Source organism: Centroberyx gerrardi, chromosome 11 (assembly GCF_048128805.1).
Source record: "Centroberyx gerrardi isolate f3 chromosome 11, fCenGer3.hap1.cur.20231027, whole genome shotgun sequence".
NCBI lineage: Eukaryota > Metazoa > Chordata > Actinopteri > Beryciformes > Berycidae > Centroberyx > Centroberyx gerrardi.
Window position 1 is genome coordinate 11,591,381 of NC_136007.1, and position 19,610 is coordinate 11,610,990.

Sequence of the window (19,610 nt, forward strand, 5' to 3'; positions counted from 1 at the left end):
CAAAACAAATTGCTTCATTAAGGACATTAAAGTTTTCTAATCAAATCCAATCTTTGATGCTTCAGTACTACATTGCGTGACAAAGAACAATTTATTGGACCTGTTGTTTTGTTTGTTATATTTTGTTTAAGTAGCAGCTAGTAGCCTAGTAGTAGCAAAGATTTGGCTTTCTTAAGGGAGTCGTTGAGAAGAGAAGCCTTGCAACCTGTTTGAATCTGTTTCTCATGTTAGAGGCTTTTTCACTGGACTCTTCATCCTCATCAGGGCACTGGCACTGCAGCTGTCCAAGAGGGACACAGACCCCCAAGTCCAATATATGTCATGATTTTTGATGTGATGGAGGGTTTGTAACACAATTGCCTTCGTGGATGTCCATTTTTGGATTTAAAATGTCCAAGGATGTCTGAAATTCCTCTCTCATATGTTGAACAAATTGAATGCTTCTACAATAGTTTCTACAAAAAGACTTCACAACCTGTTTGATTTCTGCTCACCCCTTCATCCCGTTTAACACTTCTGCTCACCTCTGCTATGCCATCTTGGGATCATCTGATGAGCAAATTTTATTTCATACTGTCATGATGTAATTTTTTTGTATTTGTACCTTTGTTGGATATATTTGATTTCATTATTATTATCCACTACACAATTGTTGGTGAACTTAAAATTTTAGCAGGGATTAACATATTGTTCAGGACTTGACTTTTGTTTTGATTTTTATTGTTTATTGGTTTCTAAATAAGCATGCATAACAAATTTGGCAGTTTACTTTGACATGCACACTAATTACTAGCCAAGTGTAAGTTCTGTTGTATAGTGATATCAGACTAACTAAACTGATCAACTTTTAAACATAACCAAAACAGAAAAGAGAAATTCTTTAGTTTCAGCTTCACCTCTAAAAATGTATTAGCAACTCATGCTTATGTACATTTATGTTTTTGATGAGAGCAAAGAATAGAAACAACATACAAAATCAAACAAAAGCCAAATACTGTAAAGATCTGCTTTACTGAATACCAGTTAATCATCATTATTAATTGCTTACTACAAAGTAACATAATTTTACAAAATAGCACAAAATGTGTTCAAATATAACAAGGCGATGGCGGGGAGGGTTTTATTTGGTGTGAGACAAGAAAAGAACCGTAGAGCACATTTTTCATGTATGGATCATATCAGTGACAAATGATTATGAACAGTTACTGAACCAAAATGACAACAAAATATCAACAAAAATGAGCATGTAGATACAAGCATATGATTAAAATATGAGTATAGAGAAAACATGTCACTTATTTTTTACAATTGCCTACCTACAACTAAATATGATTACATAAAAATAATGAATACAATACATTTTGTATCACATCTATCTCCCACCATCTCTGCATGTAGTAGGTCTTTAACAACAAAAATATAGTGTAAAATGAATAAACATAACCTCTGTTACTGCTCACTGTATTCTTTGCCAGCAGTTAGCTCTGTTACTGTCTCTGGGCACAGTTAATCAATATCCATGAGGACAGGTTCCTCTTTCTGTGACAACAATTCAAAGAATGTCTTCAATCTCTTGTCATTTTGTACCTCCAAGTTGTCAGCTGCATTTTTAAATGCTGTGAGATTCCTGCCATCAACTATTTTCTTCAAATTCTCCATCACTTGTTGGTGTTTTGGATACTCACAACTGAGGAATTCCTTCAGTACATCAAATTTTCCTGTTTCCACTATTTTGAGGATGATTTGTTCAATGATGAGTGACAGGGGATGGGCATACTCTATGACACTCTGGGTCTGGCACTTTGCATTCTCGTAGGCATAACCCCCCGAATGCATTGCAACAACGTTGCAGTGCTCATCAAAGACAGGTGAGCCAGATGACCAGAAATAAAAACATGTGTCATAACTCAGAACCTGTCTGTTATTAAAGAATGAGTCAGTAACAAGCTGAATGCACTCTTTATTTTCTTCGTAATGCTTCTCTACAGCCTGTTCGCGGTGATCAGGTGGAATAATGAAGCATGGATCTATCTTTTTCACACCACCCTCAGGATGCCCAATGATGCAAATTCCACCGCTTGGAGGAACAAATCCAAAGTGTTTTAGCAATCCATCAGGCAAAGCCTGGCCAGGACAAAGCTCCAACAAAGCCCAGTCACACAGATATCCTGAAACATCGGTATGGTGCTCAAAGGCAGCAACTTCAGTTTTCACTTGCACTGTCTCACATGAGTCAGTCTGCTCTAGACTTTCAAAAGAGAAAGTGACAGTCACGTTCTCCCTAAGTTGCCCTCTTTCTTGGTCATAAATGTTTTTAACTACATGGCCATTTGTGAGGACAAACTTGTCAAATAGGAGAAAGCCACTTCCTGCTGCACTCCCATTTATTCTCACCTGACAAACAGATTTACTGAGGTCCATCAGTCTCTTTGCTGTTTTCACTTCCAAGCAAGTCTTAGTATTCTTTCCATACTCTACACTGAGGAGGTTTTGGACATCTGAAAGCTTAGGGACTTTCTGTTGAGTTTTCATTTGCTTAACCAAGTCTTCAAACTGTGAACGTAGGAGATTCAGCATCTTTTCAGAATTTAGTATTTGATGAAAAGGTGACGTTTCTGGAGTCATACTACTGTTTGGCATTGGACTCTCCTCTGTTGTCTGGGTATTCACTGACTCACTTGCTGTCGACTGCTGTGGAGGACCTTGGTTTCCATCAGCGCCAGATCTCTGAGGTTCATTTAGTAACATGTCAGTATTGTCAAGACTACCTGGCTGTTTCTTTGATTGACAAGGATTATTAAGCAAAATAACCTCGAAACTTTTACCATCAAGATCATCAACAATATTGGACATTTCAGTACCTCCTTCTTCGTTTAGCTCAGAGAGCACACAGTTTTTTTGGAATATTTCTTCATCTAAACGACCATCTCTTTGCAGAGCTTGCTTCACTGTTTCCCCTTTGTATGCGTACACACTAATGTTCTTAACTTCAGTTTTCAGTGCAGTGTTGCTCATGATGTCATTTATTATGCGTTTACCTCCCCTTGTTGCTACATGGAATGTTACTAGCTTGTCAGATGACACTTTTCTTTGGGGCTGAGCAGCTTCACCAGGTGGTTGCTCAGACTTCTTTGCAGCGCCTATATACATAACATTTAGAAGATCTTCTTTTTCAATTAAACAGCATGGAAAGTGGTTACTGATAGCTTTAGCGTTTCTTTTAATAACAAGCTCTTTCTCTTTGTTTTTTTCATGAAGATCTTTAAACATTTCGCTTGTCCGCAGTGAGTTCTCCACAGTCCCTGCTTTACTGCAGGTAATTAGCATGGGCATCTGGTTTTTGTAGCGCCATTTAAAGGAATGGACTGTATGTACCTCCTTTTCCTGTGAATAGAAAACAATTAAGACATGTTTAATTCAATTACAGTACAATGCATTTTATTCAATCTCCCTTACAGCAATACCACAGTATACCACCCAGTATGCCACCCTCTTAATTCCATCCCGAAAGCAAGGCCAAATGAAAACACATATTGACACAAACTTACGAAAGTCTGTGAAAGACACTAACATTGATCTGCATGTACTCAAATGCTTGAAAATGATGTATTAAAAGGAAAGGAGCTAACAAACAAAAAAACAAACAGTTGTAACTTAAATGCTACAGAAAAGTGGATTAAGCAGAAGAATAGCTTTTTTGTGTATTGTATTGTATCTATATCTTTCTTTTGCTAATATAGCTATAAAGTATTACAAACCTTTGCATTAGGTTTTAAATGGGGAGACTGACTGCATTCTCCAGGCTCGCCATTCTGGAGACGATGGATAGAAATGTGATCAATAGAGATGTAATACAAAATGCATGCACAAGACTTTTGCCTGAGGTGTTATGTCATTCATTTTTGCTAATGTGCTTACAAGAGTCACATAGCTAACAGACAGGCCTACTGCTGATTGAGATAACTACAGCAAAATAGGTTTCGAATGAGAGAACATTTGTACCTTGACATTTTGCTCCATTGGTTCCTCTTTCTTCACCTCCTTGCTCATTTTGAGTGTGATATTCACATTTGACGGTCAATAATGTAGGTGATGTATAATAGGTGATGTATCTCACCTATGGTAAAGACAATGAAAATGGATTAGGCTGCTGACTCTGCCAGATACAATGTATAAATCTTTATCTATCTTGTCATATATGAGGCCACATTATGGGTTCCCAGATGAAATTACAAAAATGGCCCCATAAGAAAATGAGGTCACTGTAGTGCACTGCACTGCACTGCAATGCCAATTTTTGACAAAGAAAGAACTAGAGGCTATAATCTTTCAGGAAATGTCATTAATCTTCTTGTGTTGTAAACTAATCTGTTTGCATGCTAATCTGGCCACTGATGGTAACTAAGTACATTTACTCGAATACTGTACTTAAGTAACATTTTGAGGTACTTGTACTTTACTTGAGTATTACCATTTTATGCTACTTTATACATCTACTCCACTACATTTCAGAGGGAAATATTGTACTTTTTGCTCCACTACCTTTATTTGATAACTTAAGTTACTAGTTACTTTGCAGATTCAGATTATTAATACAAAATATAATCAACTAATAAATTGTGATGTATTATTATAGATTACTGTAAGATACCCAGCAGTATATAAAGTAGTGGAAATCAGCCCCACCTTTTCCAGCTGCAACATTAAAGTGATACTTACACATTAATGCATCAATAATTATAATTCAATAATATAATATATACTGTATTATTCTGAAATGGGCCAATCCCATTACTTTTACTAAAATAGTGTATCTTATTTGGTGACCTCACCATGGTGTGCCATAGCAAATCTCAAGTCGCAGAGAGTAGAGATAAAAGACAGCAATCAGCATCTCCGGTGGTGTGCATTAGTTAGTTAGTTTTGTAACAGGTTTATCAAGAAGTGTTGCAAAAATCAAGGCGCGCAGATTCAACACTTTGTGATGCAAGAGATCGCATTTGTGAAGTGTGAAGTTGCAATGGCCTATTTGAGAGGTTGTAATCACCGAGTTGTGGTTGTACTGGAAAATGAACTCAAGTAAACAGAAATTCAAATTCCGAACACGGGTGTGTGAATATTTTCTGAGTGAAAATTTCAACATATAAGTTCACATTTATTCTACAAGTTCTCACATCGTATTCTACAAATTCTCACATCAAGTCTACAGGCTCTCGGGTTTAATTAAAAACATAAATACTTTCATAGGCATCAGTGCTATTATTGTCCACTTTCCCTGATGATGAACATTTTGTTAGCAAAAACTGATATAGATTCACAATGGTAAAACAAATGTAGTAAATCTCATGGGTTCAACACAGCCTTTATATTTGGCATTTTTTGAAAAGGCCATTTCTATTTTCCACATAAATTTTGGACTACACACCAAATGGTGTGTGAGGAGCATTCTGAAGTAACTGTGAACCAGTTGGAGCCCTGCTTCATTTTTTAGCAGTGAACAGGCGATGATTCATTACGTGAGAACATGGACAATAAACAGGTCTGAGCTCATTCCACTCATTCCACTTGGGTTTATCTCACGTAGGCTACACCCTTTGCCAGTTTCATGATGTCTCCTCAATTGAACCCAGACTTTCTATGAAAGTGAAAATTAGAATAAATTAAACCCCAAAAAGCCTACTTGGCATTCGGTTGTCCCTCTAATTCCTAATTCCTACTTTTAATTCTTACAACATATCAAATCTAGACTTTGGCCAGCAAGATACTAGCTGAATATGATTTCAGGCTTCTAGGCGATCTTAGGCCTGCTCCAAAGTTTGATAGGCAAAAGCTATTATATAGCACTCATAAAATACACTACCCAGTGTAGTATAGGCCTAATGTGTTTTCATCTATTTGGTATCGTCCTAAAATGAGCTAACACAGGCAAAATTTGTGAAGTTTTTCAGTTTCTGCTCAAATTGACAATTCCGCATCTGTTTTTATTCTAGTCCAGCGAATTGAAAATGGGACTTACCGTTTCAGCTTCAGCCCCGATTTGTCCACGGTGTAGGTAGTTGTATTTTCAGGCTTATAACCTGGTATGCAATTCAGATGTGGCACAGACTTAGGAGTAACAGTCTAACAGAGAAGTGGTGTCGTGGCCTTTTAATATTGTTCCCGCCTACAGGTTTTCCCACCCACAATATATCTGTAGCTTTGCATTGCGCATGATTAGTGTGGCTTCTTTCATTTCCTTGTTTTGTACTGTATGATAGAAGCAAGTGAGAACATTTGTTATCACTGTACAATGATGTTACCAATGTAAAAAGGTCTAGTGTTACCATAGCTGCAGGTTTGGTGTGAGAGCTGGGGGGTCCACATCAGTGATCTTTTTGACTCCATCATAGTTAGATGAACATGGCTTTGCTAACCCATTCACACAGCAACCTACCTACAGTCTGCCTCTCTCTCTCTCTCTCTCTCTCTCTCTCTCTCTCTCTCTATCTCCTCATTACATGTCTGACATGAAAGCCAAGTCAATATGAAATTACACTGGTCTTAAACAAATGTGGATGAATTTGCCTATCACGCCAAACACTAAGGCTCTTGAAAGGCTGACTACATTTTATTCATTTACACCAATATTTGATCTTTAAAGGCTTCTCTATCAATGAATCATTCAAAAGTTATGGCAGTATGTCTCAGGTGTGTGTGATTTTATGAAGTGTATCAATGAAAAATTATTACCTCTCAATTGATAAGAAAACCTTTACATCCAACTAGACTATCATGCAGAGTTTTGGTGAAACTATACAGGTGTATGCAAATGAGTGACCAGAGAATTACATTACACCAACTGTAATGACCAGCAATTGTCACTGACTTCTGACAGTAACAAAATGTCCTGTAATGTACCATAATTTGGTATGTAACCTATATGACATAGTATAGGATGTATATGATGTGTATATGTAGTATGTATATGACATGTACTGATGCTATGTAAAGCCCTTTGAGACATGCTCGTGATAAAGGGCTATACATATATATATATATATATATATATATATATATATATATATATAAACTACCAGTTTTAAAGGGAAATGCTTTGCCGTCCACCGTCCCTAAACTGCTATGACAGTTACTAGTTGTAGAGTTGTATTTATCTTTTGTGTATAATAAATTGCATGACATTCTGTGTTAACTGGTACATTTGTACCAGAGATTTGTATGAGACACATGTGGAACGGTAAAAATAACACCTGAGGGACACACACACACACACACACACACACACACACAGACACACATTTAGAATATTTATTTATGTCCACATAAATACAAGCATACAAAGGACATAAACACTATTAATGCAATCAGATATTGGGTCAGTCAGTTACATAAGTGCCTGATTGGCAGCCACATTGTTGCATACACACAGGATGAAAACAGTGGCAGGTCGGGGGATAATAGACAGAATCCACTTCAAGGGTATAAAAAGCAACGCCTCCTCCATATTGAGCGGCTACCAATGATAGCAGATACTGAACAATACCTCGCTAACTGCTTGGCCCTTCTTTTAGGGAGACCAGCCATCTGAAGGCCCCTCACAACTAGCTTGTGCACATGACCCAGGCTGCCAAATATGAAAACTAAAAGTTTGCACTTGTAGCCTAGCTGTGAAATGGTCTGCTCCAGCTGTTGATATTTCAGCATCTTAGTTAGAAAGGCTTCCTCTAGGCTGTAGTCAAAAGTACAGCTGACCTCTAGAACGAACACCTCTCTAGGATCTTCATGGACAACAACAACATCGGGGGTGTTAGCTGTAATATTAGAGAACATTTCTGAATCCTCACTACACAGACTGAACATGCTCGGCTTCACAGTAGAATGCTTATAAAGCATTATAGAAGACCTGAAGATAGATGTGATATCTTTTGATATCAGATCCACTATTCTGTCATGCCTACATATGTAAAGCCCCCTGTATGGCAACCATTTAAGATGTGGGACATGGTTTCAGCTATCTGGTTGTGACCATGGTGTTTACAGTGAGGAGCATGACTGTCAGGAAGCCAGATGGAAAGATTAAGCTTAGTTGGTAAAACCTGTAATCTTGCTTTTATAGTGAAGATGACAATGCTCTCATCTATAGCTACACTTTTGAACACTGTGTGGGAGACAGAGTGATCTGCAGCAGGGAGACATGCTAGCTTCCCTTGAAGTTTCAACTCAGTCCAGCGTTGCCGTTGTCTCTGTTGTTGCGCCCTCAAGAGGTGACCTCAGGCATTTGTTAGTGGAAGTTGATGTTCTGTTCCACCGACATTCACAGCTGCTCTCACAGAGATACTGGGGTCAGATATAACCTCCTCCGAGACATTTACTGCCTCGGAGTTAGACCCTACCCACTCCAGAGTAACTTCGGCCCAGCCACATAGGTCGTTCAAGTCAGGCCAGTCCGACCACACACCGAAGCCAGGGGAGCGACTGTCCAGCTTTCCACTGGGTTTCCTCTTGAAGCCCAGGAAACTAGGATCCGACTCACGTGCCAGGGGGACCTTGCGCCTCTGTAGGTCCAGGAACAGAGAAGCTCTAGCAAGCTCTCTGACACATTGATCATCACTGTTAAGCATATTTAATAGATGGCAGAGCCTCGTAGCAATATATGTCCATTCAAAGTTAGGGACCCCCAGTCCACCCTCCCGTTTACTGTGGAATATGACATCACGTGTAGTATGTGTATTTAAGCCAGCCCACTGTCTTACCATACGTACAGTTTTATCATTCAAGTCACGTAGTGACTTTCGTGGAATATGTACATTGGAAAACAGATGTTGTACTTTGGCCAGTGCTATTTGTCTGATCGCTTGCAATTTCATGATAAGTGGCAGGGGCGATGCATTTATTAGATCAAGTCTGGTGGGATACTCAGATATGATTTCATCGACTTGTTCTTTCCATTCACCTGCTACATTGAATTTATGACCAAGATATGTATATGTCTCATGCCGTGAGTAAACTCTTAGTGGCTTATTACCAATTGTGAATACAGGTAGTGAATCTGACTTAGAATGGTACCACCGGTTTCCCCCACTCCGCCTTTCACAGAAAACTGCACATTTGGAATCTTGATAAGAAAACCTTTACATCCAACTAGACTATCATGCAGGGTTTTGGTGAAACTATACAGGTGTATGCAAATGAGTGACCAGAGAACACACACACACACACACACACACACACACACACACACACACACACACGTTATATTGTATGTACTTTATAGTATATGTACTTTATCTTGATCTGTAGGTGTCACCTGAGGGTTGTTGGTAACAAAGCACTCTGAAACTGTATTGTTATTGCACAGTATGCATTTTATTTTAATAGGTGATTCCACTTTTACCATGTGATTTACCACTTTGACCATTGTGTGCTGTGACTTGAAATAAGGGTTGTCTGCTATAAGTGTTTTTTAAGATACAAAACAAATTGCTTCATTAAGGACATTAAAGTTTTCTAATCAAATCCAATCTTTGATGCTTCAGTACTACATTGCGTGACAAAGAACAATTTATTGGACCTGTTGTTTTGTTTGTTATATTTTGTTTAAGTAGCAGCTAGTAGCCTAGTAGTAGCAAAGATTTGGCTTTCTTAAGGGAGTCGTTGAGAAGAGAAGCCTTGCAACCTGTTTGAATCTGTTTCTCATGTTAGAGGCTTTTTCACTGGACTCTTCATCCTCATCAGGGCACTGGCACTGCAGCTGTCCAAGAGGGACACAGACCCCCAAGTCCAATATATGTCATGATTTTTGATGTGATGGAGGGTTTGTAACACAATTGCCTTTGTGGATGTCCATTTTTGGATTTAAAATGTCCAAGGATGTCTGAAATTCCTCTCTTATATGTTGAACAAATTGAATGCTTCTACAATAGTTTGTATGTTTTACGCCACAAATAGACTTCACAACCTGTTTGATTTCTGCTCACCCCTTCATCCCGTTTAACACTTCTGCTCACCTCTGCTATGCCATCTTGGGATCATCTGATGAGCAAATTTTATTTCATACTGTCATGATGTAATTTTTTTGTATTTGTACCTTTGTTGGATATATTTGATTTCATTATTATTATCCACTACACAATTGTTGGTGAACTTAAAATTTTAGCAGGGATTAACATATTGTTCAGGACTTGACTTTTGTTTTGATTTTTATTGTTTATTGGTTTCTAAATAAGCATGCATAACAAATTTGGCAGTCTACTTTGACATGCACACTAATTACTAGCCAAGTATAAGTTCTGTTGTATAGTGATATCAGACTAACTAAACTGATCAACTTTTAAACATAACCAAAACAGAAAAGAGAAATTCTTTAGTTTCAGCTTCACCTCTAAAAATGTATTAGCAACTCATGCTTATGTACATTTATGTTTTTGATGAGAGCAAAGAATAGAAACAACATACAAAATCAAACAAAGCCAAATACTGTAAAGATCTGCTTTACTGAATACCAGTTAATCATCATTATTAATTGCTTACTACAGAGTAACATCATTTTACAAAATAGCACAAAGTGTGTTCAAATATAACAAGGCGATGGCGGGGAGGGTTTTATTTGGTGTGAGACAAGAAAAGAACCGTAGAGCACATTTTTCATGTATGGATCATATCAGTGACAAATGATTATGAACAGTTACTGAACCAAAATGACAACAAAATATCAACAAAAATGAGCATGTAGATACAAGCATATGATTAAAATATGAGTATAGAGAAAACATGTCACTTATTTTTTACAATTGCCTACCTACAACTAAATATGATTACATAAAAATAGTGAATGCAATACATTTTGTATCACATCTATCTCCCACCATCTCTGCATGTAGTAGGTCTTTAACAACAAAAATATAGTGTAAAATGAATAAACATAACCTCTGTTACTGCTCACTGTATTCTTTGCCAGCAGTTAGCTCTGTTACTGTCTCTGGGCACAGTTAATCAATATCCATGAGGACAGGTTCCTCTCTCTGTGAGAAGAATTCAAAGAATGTCTTCAATCTCTTGTCATTTTGTACCTCCAAGTTGTCAGCTGCATTTTTAAATGCTGTGAAATTCCTGCCATCAACTATTTTCTTCAAATTCTCCATCACTTGTTGGTGTTTTGCATTCTCGCAACTGAGGAATTCATTCAGTACATCAAATCTCCCTGTTTTCACAACTTTGAGAATAATTTGTTCAATGATGAGTGACAAGGGATGGGCATACTCTATGACACTCTGGGTCTGGCACTTTGCATTCTCGTAGGCATAACCCCCCGAATGCATTGCAACAACGTTGCAGTGCTCATCAAAGACAGGTGAGCCAGATGACCAGAAATAAAAACATGTGTCATAACTCAGAACCTGTCTGTTATTAAAGAATGAGTCAGTAACAAGCTGAATGCACTCTTTATTTTCTTCGTAATGCTTCTCTACAGCCTGTTCGCGGTGATCAGGTGGAATAATGAAGCATGGATCTATCTTTTTCACACCACCCCCAGGATGCCCAATGATGCAAATTCCACCCCTTTGAGGAACAAATCCAAAGTGTTTTAGCAATCCATCAGGCAAAGCCTGGCCAGGACAAAGCTCCAACAAAGCCCAGTCACACAGATATCCTGAAACATCGGTATGGTGCTCATAGGCAGCAACTTCAGTTTTCACTTGCACTGTCTCACATGAGTCAGTCTGCTCTAGACTTTCAAAACAGAAAGTGACAGTCACGTTCTCCCCAAGCTGCCTAGTATCTTGGTCATAAATGTTTTTAACTACATGGCCATTTGTGAGGACAAACTTGTCAAATAGGAGAAAGCCACTTCCTGCTGCACTCCCATTTATTCTCACCTGACAAACAGATTTACTGAGGTCCATCAGTCTCTTAACCGTTTTCACTTCCAAGCAAGTCTTAGTATTCTTTCCATACTCTACACGGAAGAGGTTTTGGACATCTGAAAGCTTAGAGACTTTCTGTTGAGTTTTCATTTGCTTAACCGAGACGCTCAACTGTGAACGTAGGTGATTCAGCATCTTTTCAGAATTATGTATCTCATGTAAAGCTGACTTTTCTGGACTCTCCTCTGTTGTCTGGGTATTCACTGACTCACTTGCTGTCGACTGCTGTGGAGGACCTTGGTTTCCATCAGCACCAGATGTCTGAGGTTCATTTAGTAACATGTCAGCATTGTCAAGACTACCTGGCTGACTATCTGGTTGACTAGATTTATCAAGCAAAATGATCTTGAAACTTTTACCATCAAGATCATCAACAAGATTGGCCATTTCAGTCTCTCCTTCTTCGCTTAGCTCAGACAGCACGCAGTTTTTTTTTAATATGGTTTTGTTTATACGACCATCTCTTTTCAGAGCTTGCTTCACTGTTTCCCCTTTGTATGCATACACACTAATTTCCTCAGCTTGTTTTTTCAGTGCCGTGTTGCTCATAATGATCTTCACTATGCCTTTACCTCCCCTTGTTGCTACATGGAATGTTACTAGCTTGTCAGATGCCGCTTTTCTTTGGGGCTGAGCAGCTTCACCAACCGGATGCTTAGATCTATTTGTAGGTTTTATGTACTTAATTATCAGAAGCTCACCTTTTTCAATTAAACAGCATGGAAAGTGTGTAGTGATAGCTTTTCCATTTCTTTTAATAACAAGCTCTTTCTCTTTGTTGTCTCCTGCAATTTTTCTAAACTGTTTGCTTATCTGCAATGAGTTCTCGACAGTCCCTGCTTTACTGCAGGTAATGTATTTGTTCTTCTTGTTACTGTAGGACCATTGAAAAGAATGGGTTGTGTGAGCCTCCTCTTCCTGAAAATAGAAAACAATTAAGTAACACTTAATTCCAGAATGAAAACAATATATCAAAAAGGAATAAACTAACAAATCAAAAACAAGCACTTATAACAGGATAACTTTGTTTTGCTAACATAGGCATGCATTAAAGTATGACAAACCTTTGCATGAGTTTGTAAATGGGGAGGCAGACTGCATTCTCTTTGCTGGTTGTCTGTCTTTTTCTTCTGGAGAGGATGAATGCTCTGTAATACAAAAAGACAAAAAGACTTTGGTCTGAAACAGCATGTTATTCAAATTTGCTTGTTAGTCACACAGCTTGTTAAGAGGAACACACTAGTTGAAATTGCCAAAACCATATCAATCAGTGCTCTCACAAGTCAAAATATGTTTTGAATGAAAGAAAATTTGTACCTTGACATATTTGTCCATTGGTCCTTTGGCTATCTTCACCTTCTTGCTCATTTTGAGGGTGATATTCACAGCTGATGGTCAATAATGCTGACAATAGGTGATGTATCTCACCTATGGTAAAGACAATGAAAATGATTATAGGTTGCTGACTTTGCCCTTTTCAGCTAATTTCCTGGCAAAATATTTTACTTTTTTTTTTTTTTACATCAAAATCATTAGCTTTTGAATTCTGAGAATAGTCAGAATTCTTAGATTCTGAGAATAAAGTCAGAATTCTGAGATTAAACTCGGAAATCTGGCTTTAACAGGGGAGGTTTTTTGGATGGGCTACCACATTTAATACAGGTAGTAACATAAACTGATGGATGTTTGTGACCTGACAGGCAGAGCTAGTCTGATATGAACTACTGCTCAGATTGTCAGAACACCGGCACATATGACTCTGCCTCTACTTGGGGCATAGAAAGTTGAGGACTATTGATGTCAATGTGTTTTACAAGTTTTCATTTGAGGAGTCTGATCAGTCAGCTCAAGTATTTATTCACATAAATGGGTGCGACCTTGCCTGAGCGTTCCCAATACACGGCAAAATGAAGGTAAATTCAGCCTTCATGCCCCCTCAGTCTCCCTTCCTCAAGGTGGATCAATGTCAAGTCAAGTCAAGTCAAGTTTATTTATATAGCCCTTTATCACAAGCTTGTCTCAGAGGACTTTACAGAGAATGTGTCTAGCTAGACCTAACTAAACACAATCAGTAGTAAACAAAATTATGTAGGACAAGCATAGTGAAAAACACAAGGTAGGTAGGAGCAGATTTAGCAAGACAAACAATCTACCTATTCTATATAGCCTAACCTACCCAGCACCCCAGCCTTAGACCCTAAATGCACACAAGGAAAAACTCCCAGGAAAAACCTTAGTGGGAAAACTTGGGAGAAGCCTTGGGCGGGCTGAGGCAGATAGGGATTCCCCCCCCGGGACGGCTTAGCGTGCAATAGGTGCCGGGCAAACATTGACAGAGTCATGGGCAACAATGATGACAGGAGAAAACAGAGAGACAAAAAGAAGGAGAAGCAGCATGCGGCGGTGAGAGGGGGCTGAGGCCAGCACTAAAGGAGCGAGGGCAGCAGTCGTAAATCAGTGTCCAGGTGGGAACAGCGGAAGGGAAGAGCAAGGCCAGCACTGACGGTGAAGAGCCAGGGCAGCACCTGTCACTGCCAGGTAGAACACTGCACTGGAGTCAGAGAAGAGGAGAGAGAGGAAGCCGCATACACACACACAACACACCCAGACACACACACACGTACAGACGAAGGGAGGAAAACAGCTGCACACAGAACACACAGGGTCAGAGACACGATAGATGGGAGCAGCATCAGGGATGGGACCGAGGCCGACGCTGACGACCACTGGACTGCACCGGAGTCTGAAAGGGGGAGAGAGGAAGGGGAGAAGCAGCAGCAACAGAACACAAGACAGACACGTTGGGCGGGAGCAGGACCAGGCCGGCGCCGACGACCGGCAGGCCGGAGCAACACCTGTCCGCTGGCAGGTGGAGCACTGGACCGGAGTCTGGGGAAGGGGAGAGAAGACAGCTGCACACAGAACACACGGAGTCAGAGCACGTCGGGTGGGATGGGACTAAGGCATGCACTGGCGACCATTGCACTGCACCGGAGTCTGAGAAAGGGGGGAGAGACAGGTACACACAAAGACAACGAACACACGGAGAGAGAGAGATCCAGGTGGGAGCAGCGTCAGGGATAGGACTAAGGCCAGCACAGAAGACCATCAGGGTCAGAGGAATCTGAGAAAGGGTGGGGAAAACCAGCCGCACACACACACACACAGAGCTGTGCAGAAGCAGCACAAGACCCAGACGTATTTGGGCACAGACACGCTCATACAGACAGCAGATAGAAAGTGATTAGACACAGTGTAGCCAGAGGGCAGCCCTATGCTTATGTTCCCAACGGCAAATTTCTATATAAATACTGTCTAGGCTAGGGTGAGAGAAAAGACTGTGTCGAGCCCAGGCCAACGGTGCTAAGGTAGGTCGTATGATTGCGAGAAAAGATAGGTTTTGAGTCTAGATTTGAAGATTTCGACAGAATTAGCTTCCCTGACTGTAAGAGGTAGCTGGTTCCAGAGATAGGGAGCTCGGTAGGAGAACGCTCTACTGCCTGCTGATTTTTTCTTGATTCTAGGGACAGTAAGGTAGCCAGCGTCCTGCGATCGGAGGGCACGAGGTGGAATATAAGGGATGATGAGGTCGGATAGATATGATGGTGCAAGCCCATGTAACGATTTATAAGCTAACAGAAGCACCTTAAAGTCAGATCTGGCTTGAATTGGGAGCCAGTGAAGGGAGGTTAGGATTGGAGTAATGTGGTCAAATTTTCTAGTTTCAATGACCCAACTCAGTGGCCAGACAATTACATCCTGACATACTGTATACACCTGCTTGATCCAATCATCATGTTAGTAAATATAAATGCTTTATTATTTTGATTTTGATAGCAGTCCTGATAGCAGTCCAGACAGAGTAGGCAGAGTTATTAAGTTAAGCAACCTTTGCCCAACGTGCACCACGTGACCAAAACGAAAGTTAAGATGGAGAAGTAGCCCTGGCGGGAAACACAGAGAGACCATAGTAGTGACCGAGCAAAGTGCAAAACAACGAATCAGTCCAGCATTAGAGAGGAAAATCCCAACATGAAAACGTTGTTTTAGTTCCTAAAAGTTGATTGTCTGTCAGTTGGAGTTAGCCTACTTTGTTTTTAAATCAGATGATGACAAACAGATTCTAGCATTGCAGCATGCAAACCAAAGTAAAAAGAAGTAATTCAATTTTGTAAATAAGAACCACACAGGTTAAAGAGTTAAAAGAGTTTGGATAGGACCAGCTTTTATGTTACTGCATAAAAAATATTTTTTCTTAGTTGCTGGAAAATGGACATAGATATATTTCTAAACAAAGAAACTACTTTGGTAGGGTCTATTAGATACTTCAAAGTTGTAATTTCATATTCCATTTCATTTTATATCTGTAGTTTTTAGATTGGATGATATGCCTAGGCTATTAATATCAGTTAGCGGGGGATTCAGGAGCCTTTTTAACCTATATGATGAAGTTTATCGGTGAATTTATGGAGAATTATTTCCCAAAATATAACAGCCTATGCAAAACTATTTTCTGTCTTTGGACAAATGTTTTATTACAACCATGATCTGATTAAGCAGGGCATGATCAGAATTGAAAAAAGCATCACATTTATCTTAAAAAGTGTTTTAGCTTATTAGACTTGCACATTAATGATATAAATGTATGTAAGTTTAGTTTCTCTTTGGGCTGAGGTATTCCCGCCAAAACTCAAAACTGTATCGTGTGCTTCCAGAGTAACACAAACCACATCTGTCTTTAGTGGTGTGGTGATCCCTGATCTTAAACTGAGGATTAACAGACTCCAAACCTCAAATCAGTATCTTTAGGGTTCCTACACATTTTCCATTTTAAAATTCCATACTTTTTCAGACTCATATTTCCAGACTTCTCGGTAGATTTTTCAGACCATATTTGACATCTGAGTACAAATAGCTAGATGTTAATTATGTAAATAAATGGTTTCCAACTGTTAACATGTATGTTACACAGTGTTTCCCATTTGTGGTGGTAGGTGGGATGGCAATGGGGGTAAAAGCATTACAGCCTTTGACATTATTATCTGCTCTGTTTTACTGCTCAGCAGCTCCTCTGGTCCAGACTGTCCTGCTCCTCCTCAGGACAAGTCCTTTTTCCTTCTTTGAAAATATTTTTCAATATTAATCTGGATTGAGGGAGCAAACATTCAGAGTCTGAGTTAAAAAGTTAATATTAACGTTATCGGTCCACTCAGTGGATACTGACTAGCAGCTAGGCTATACAGCGTGCTAATCTCGGAAACTCAGCTGTATTCCGAGTAACGTTAACTGTTAGTTCTTCTTTTCGGGAATTCAGTCGGCCGTCTTCTTGGCATGGAAAAAAAATATCCCTCACGCGTGTGCAGTGGGAGGCGAACAGACGGGTCCAGTGAGAGAGCGAGTGAGCGAGAGAGAGAGCGAGAGAGAGAGAGACCGAGCAACAGAGAGAGCAAGCGAGAAAGAGAGAGAGCGAGAGACAGAAAGAGAGAGAGCGAGAGAAAGAGAGCGAGAGACAGAAAGAGAGAGAGCGAGACAGAGAAAGAGAGAGCTCGTGTGGAGCAATTAGGGGCTGAGCGAATCAATGCGCTACACGCAGTTCTACGATTAAATAGTGAAAAAAAAGAAAATTTGTGGCGGTCAGTGCTGATATTGTGGCGGCCCGCTGTTACATATAGACATATGTTTGATGCCTGTTGTTTAGTGACACCTGTTGGAGCTTTGAGAAAGTACATGTTGACCAGGATGTTATTGTGGGGGGAGTTCAAGGCCCCGGTTACTGACGTGTAGGCATGCGCAAGAGCTGTGTGATGTTTTGTTGAATAAAAGTTACCAGACTGAAACATGGTGTCAGAAGCGGTTTAGCTCCGTCAAATAAAACCACGCCATGGCGAGTAACTGTATTCCGGCGCCCGAGGGCATGCGTATGTCCGGGGATTTGGCAAAGAACTGGGAGGTTTTTCGGGCGGAGTTTGAGGACTTTTTGCTGGCAACGGGTCTGCGTGAGAAGTCGAAGGAAGTTCAGGCGGCCTCGCTGAGACGGCTAATGGGTAACGAGTGCCGTCATGTCTACATGCATAGCCTCACATTGACCGAAGAACAAAAGACACACCCAGTTGCTATGTTGGATGATTTGGGGGGTTACTTCAAGCTGGCGAAGAATGTGATTTACGAGAGATACACGTTTGGATGTTGCAAACAAGAAACTGATGAACCAATAGACAGCTTTCTAACGAGGCTAAAGGAAAGAGCATCAGCTTGTGAGTACCGAGAGCTAAAGGACGAGCTGGTTCGAGACATGCTCGTGCTAGGCGTTGCAAGTGAGGGCACCAGAAGGCGCTTGCTGCGCGAACGAGACCTGACGTTACCTGCGGCAGTAGACATTTGTTGGCTTGCAGAACTGACAGAGACACGCATGAGAATCATCGAGGGCCCGCAGGCACAGACAGACAGTGTGAATGCCATGGACAAGCAAAGCGAGAGGCGTAAAACTCAAGGGAAAATGGCGGGGAGAGATCCACAGTGGAACTGCAAATATTGTGGAAACAGCCACAAGCGGGGCAGAGAGCAGTGCCCAGCCTACGGTAAGACTTGCCGAACATGCGGCATTTCAAATCACTTTGCCAAAGTATGTCAGGCTAGCAGCAGGTCCGACAAAATAAAAAGAGTGAATGTGCTTGAAGATGTCGAGCAAGGGGCAGGGGACTCAGGTACAGACGATAGACTGTTTCAAGTCACTGAATGTATTGGTACTGCGAAATCCCAGGGGCGCAAATGGTTTGTGCACCTGTATCTGAATATGAAAAGGCAGCTATGCCAGCTAGATACAAGCGCCACTTGCAATGTTATGGGCCGCAAGATCAAAGAGAAGCTATCACCCAGAACAGCGTTACGCCCGAGCACAACCAGGCTGAAACTGTATTCCGGGAAATTTATGCCATCACTGGGGAAATTCCACACAGAATTTGTCATCCAGGGAGGAAAGCACAACCTCATCTTTGAGATAGTTGAAACCAAGCAAAAGCCTCTTCTCTCCGGGGACACATGTGAACGTCTGGGCCTCGTGACCTTCACGATTCCAGATGAGCTGAATAATGTCGATGCAAGTCAGTCTGTGCCCCTTACAAAGGACCAACTGTTAAAAGACTACCATGATGTCTTTAAGGACCCAATCGAGTCAGTCCGGGGCGAGATACACTTTGATCTGGACCCTAATGTAACTCCGGTACAGTGCACACCACGGAATGTCCCAGTAGCTTTGAAAGCAAGAGTCAAGGAAGAACTGGACAGACATGTCAGAGCTGGCAACATCGCACCGGTGACCGAGCCAACAGCATGGATAAGTAATATGGTGACTGTTGCAAAGCCAGAAAAAATAAGACTCTGCATTGACCCAAAGCCTCTCAACCAAGCACTGCTGAGGTCTCACTACCATATGCCGACACTGGAAGACGTGTTGTATAAGCTGCCCAAGGCTCGTATTTTTACGTTGGTGGATGCTCGCGATGCCTTCCTACAGTGCAAGCTCGACGACGCAAGTAGCCGTCTGACGACCTTCTGGACACTGTGGGGCCGAATGAAATGGCTCAAACTCCCATTCGGTGTCTCAGTAGCGCCTGAGATCTATCAGCGCAAGCAGCACGAACTGCTATCAGGCCTGCCTGGCATCGAACCGATAGCTGATGACATCCTGGT

At 40.6% G+C, this 19,610-nt stretch overlaps 2 protein-coding genes across 2 annotated transcripts; both read right to left on the reverse strand.

Annotated features, from left to right (window-relative positions):
- Positions 1 to 1,002: 1,002 nt before the first annotated feature.
- Positions 1,003 to 6,110, reverse strand: LOC139930534 (serine protease FAM111A-like). Its single transcript, XM_078286389.1, has 4 exons — positions 6,017 to 6,110; positions 4,003 to 4,117; positions 3,759 to 3,812; positions 1,003 to 3,384 (listed from the first exon to the last, which is right to left on the reverse strand). The coding sequence occupies exons 2-4, from the start codon at positions 4,048 to 4,050 to the stop codon at positions 1,507 to 1,509; spliced, it is 1,980 nt and encodes a 659-aa protein (XP_078142515.1). The 5' UTR covers positions 4,051 to 4,117; positions 6,017 to 6,110; the 3' UTR covers positions 1,003 to 1,506.
- Positions 6,111 to 10,477: 4,367 nt separating this feature from the next.
- LOC139914522 (serine protease FAM111A-like) lies at positions 10,478 to 12,600 on the reverse strand. The gene has a single exon (XM_071902860.2). The coding sequence runs from the start codon at positions 12,468 to 12,470 to the stop codon at positions 10,986 to 10,988; it is 1,485 nt and encodes a 494-aa protein (XP_071758961.2). The 5' UTR covers positions 12,471 to 12,600; the 3' UTR covers positions 10,478 to 10,985.
- Positions 12,601 to 19,610: the final 7,010 nt, after the last annotated feature.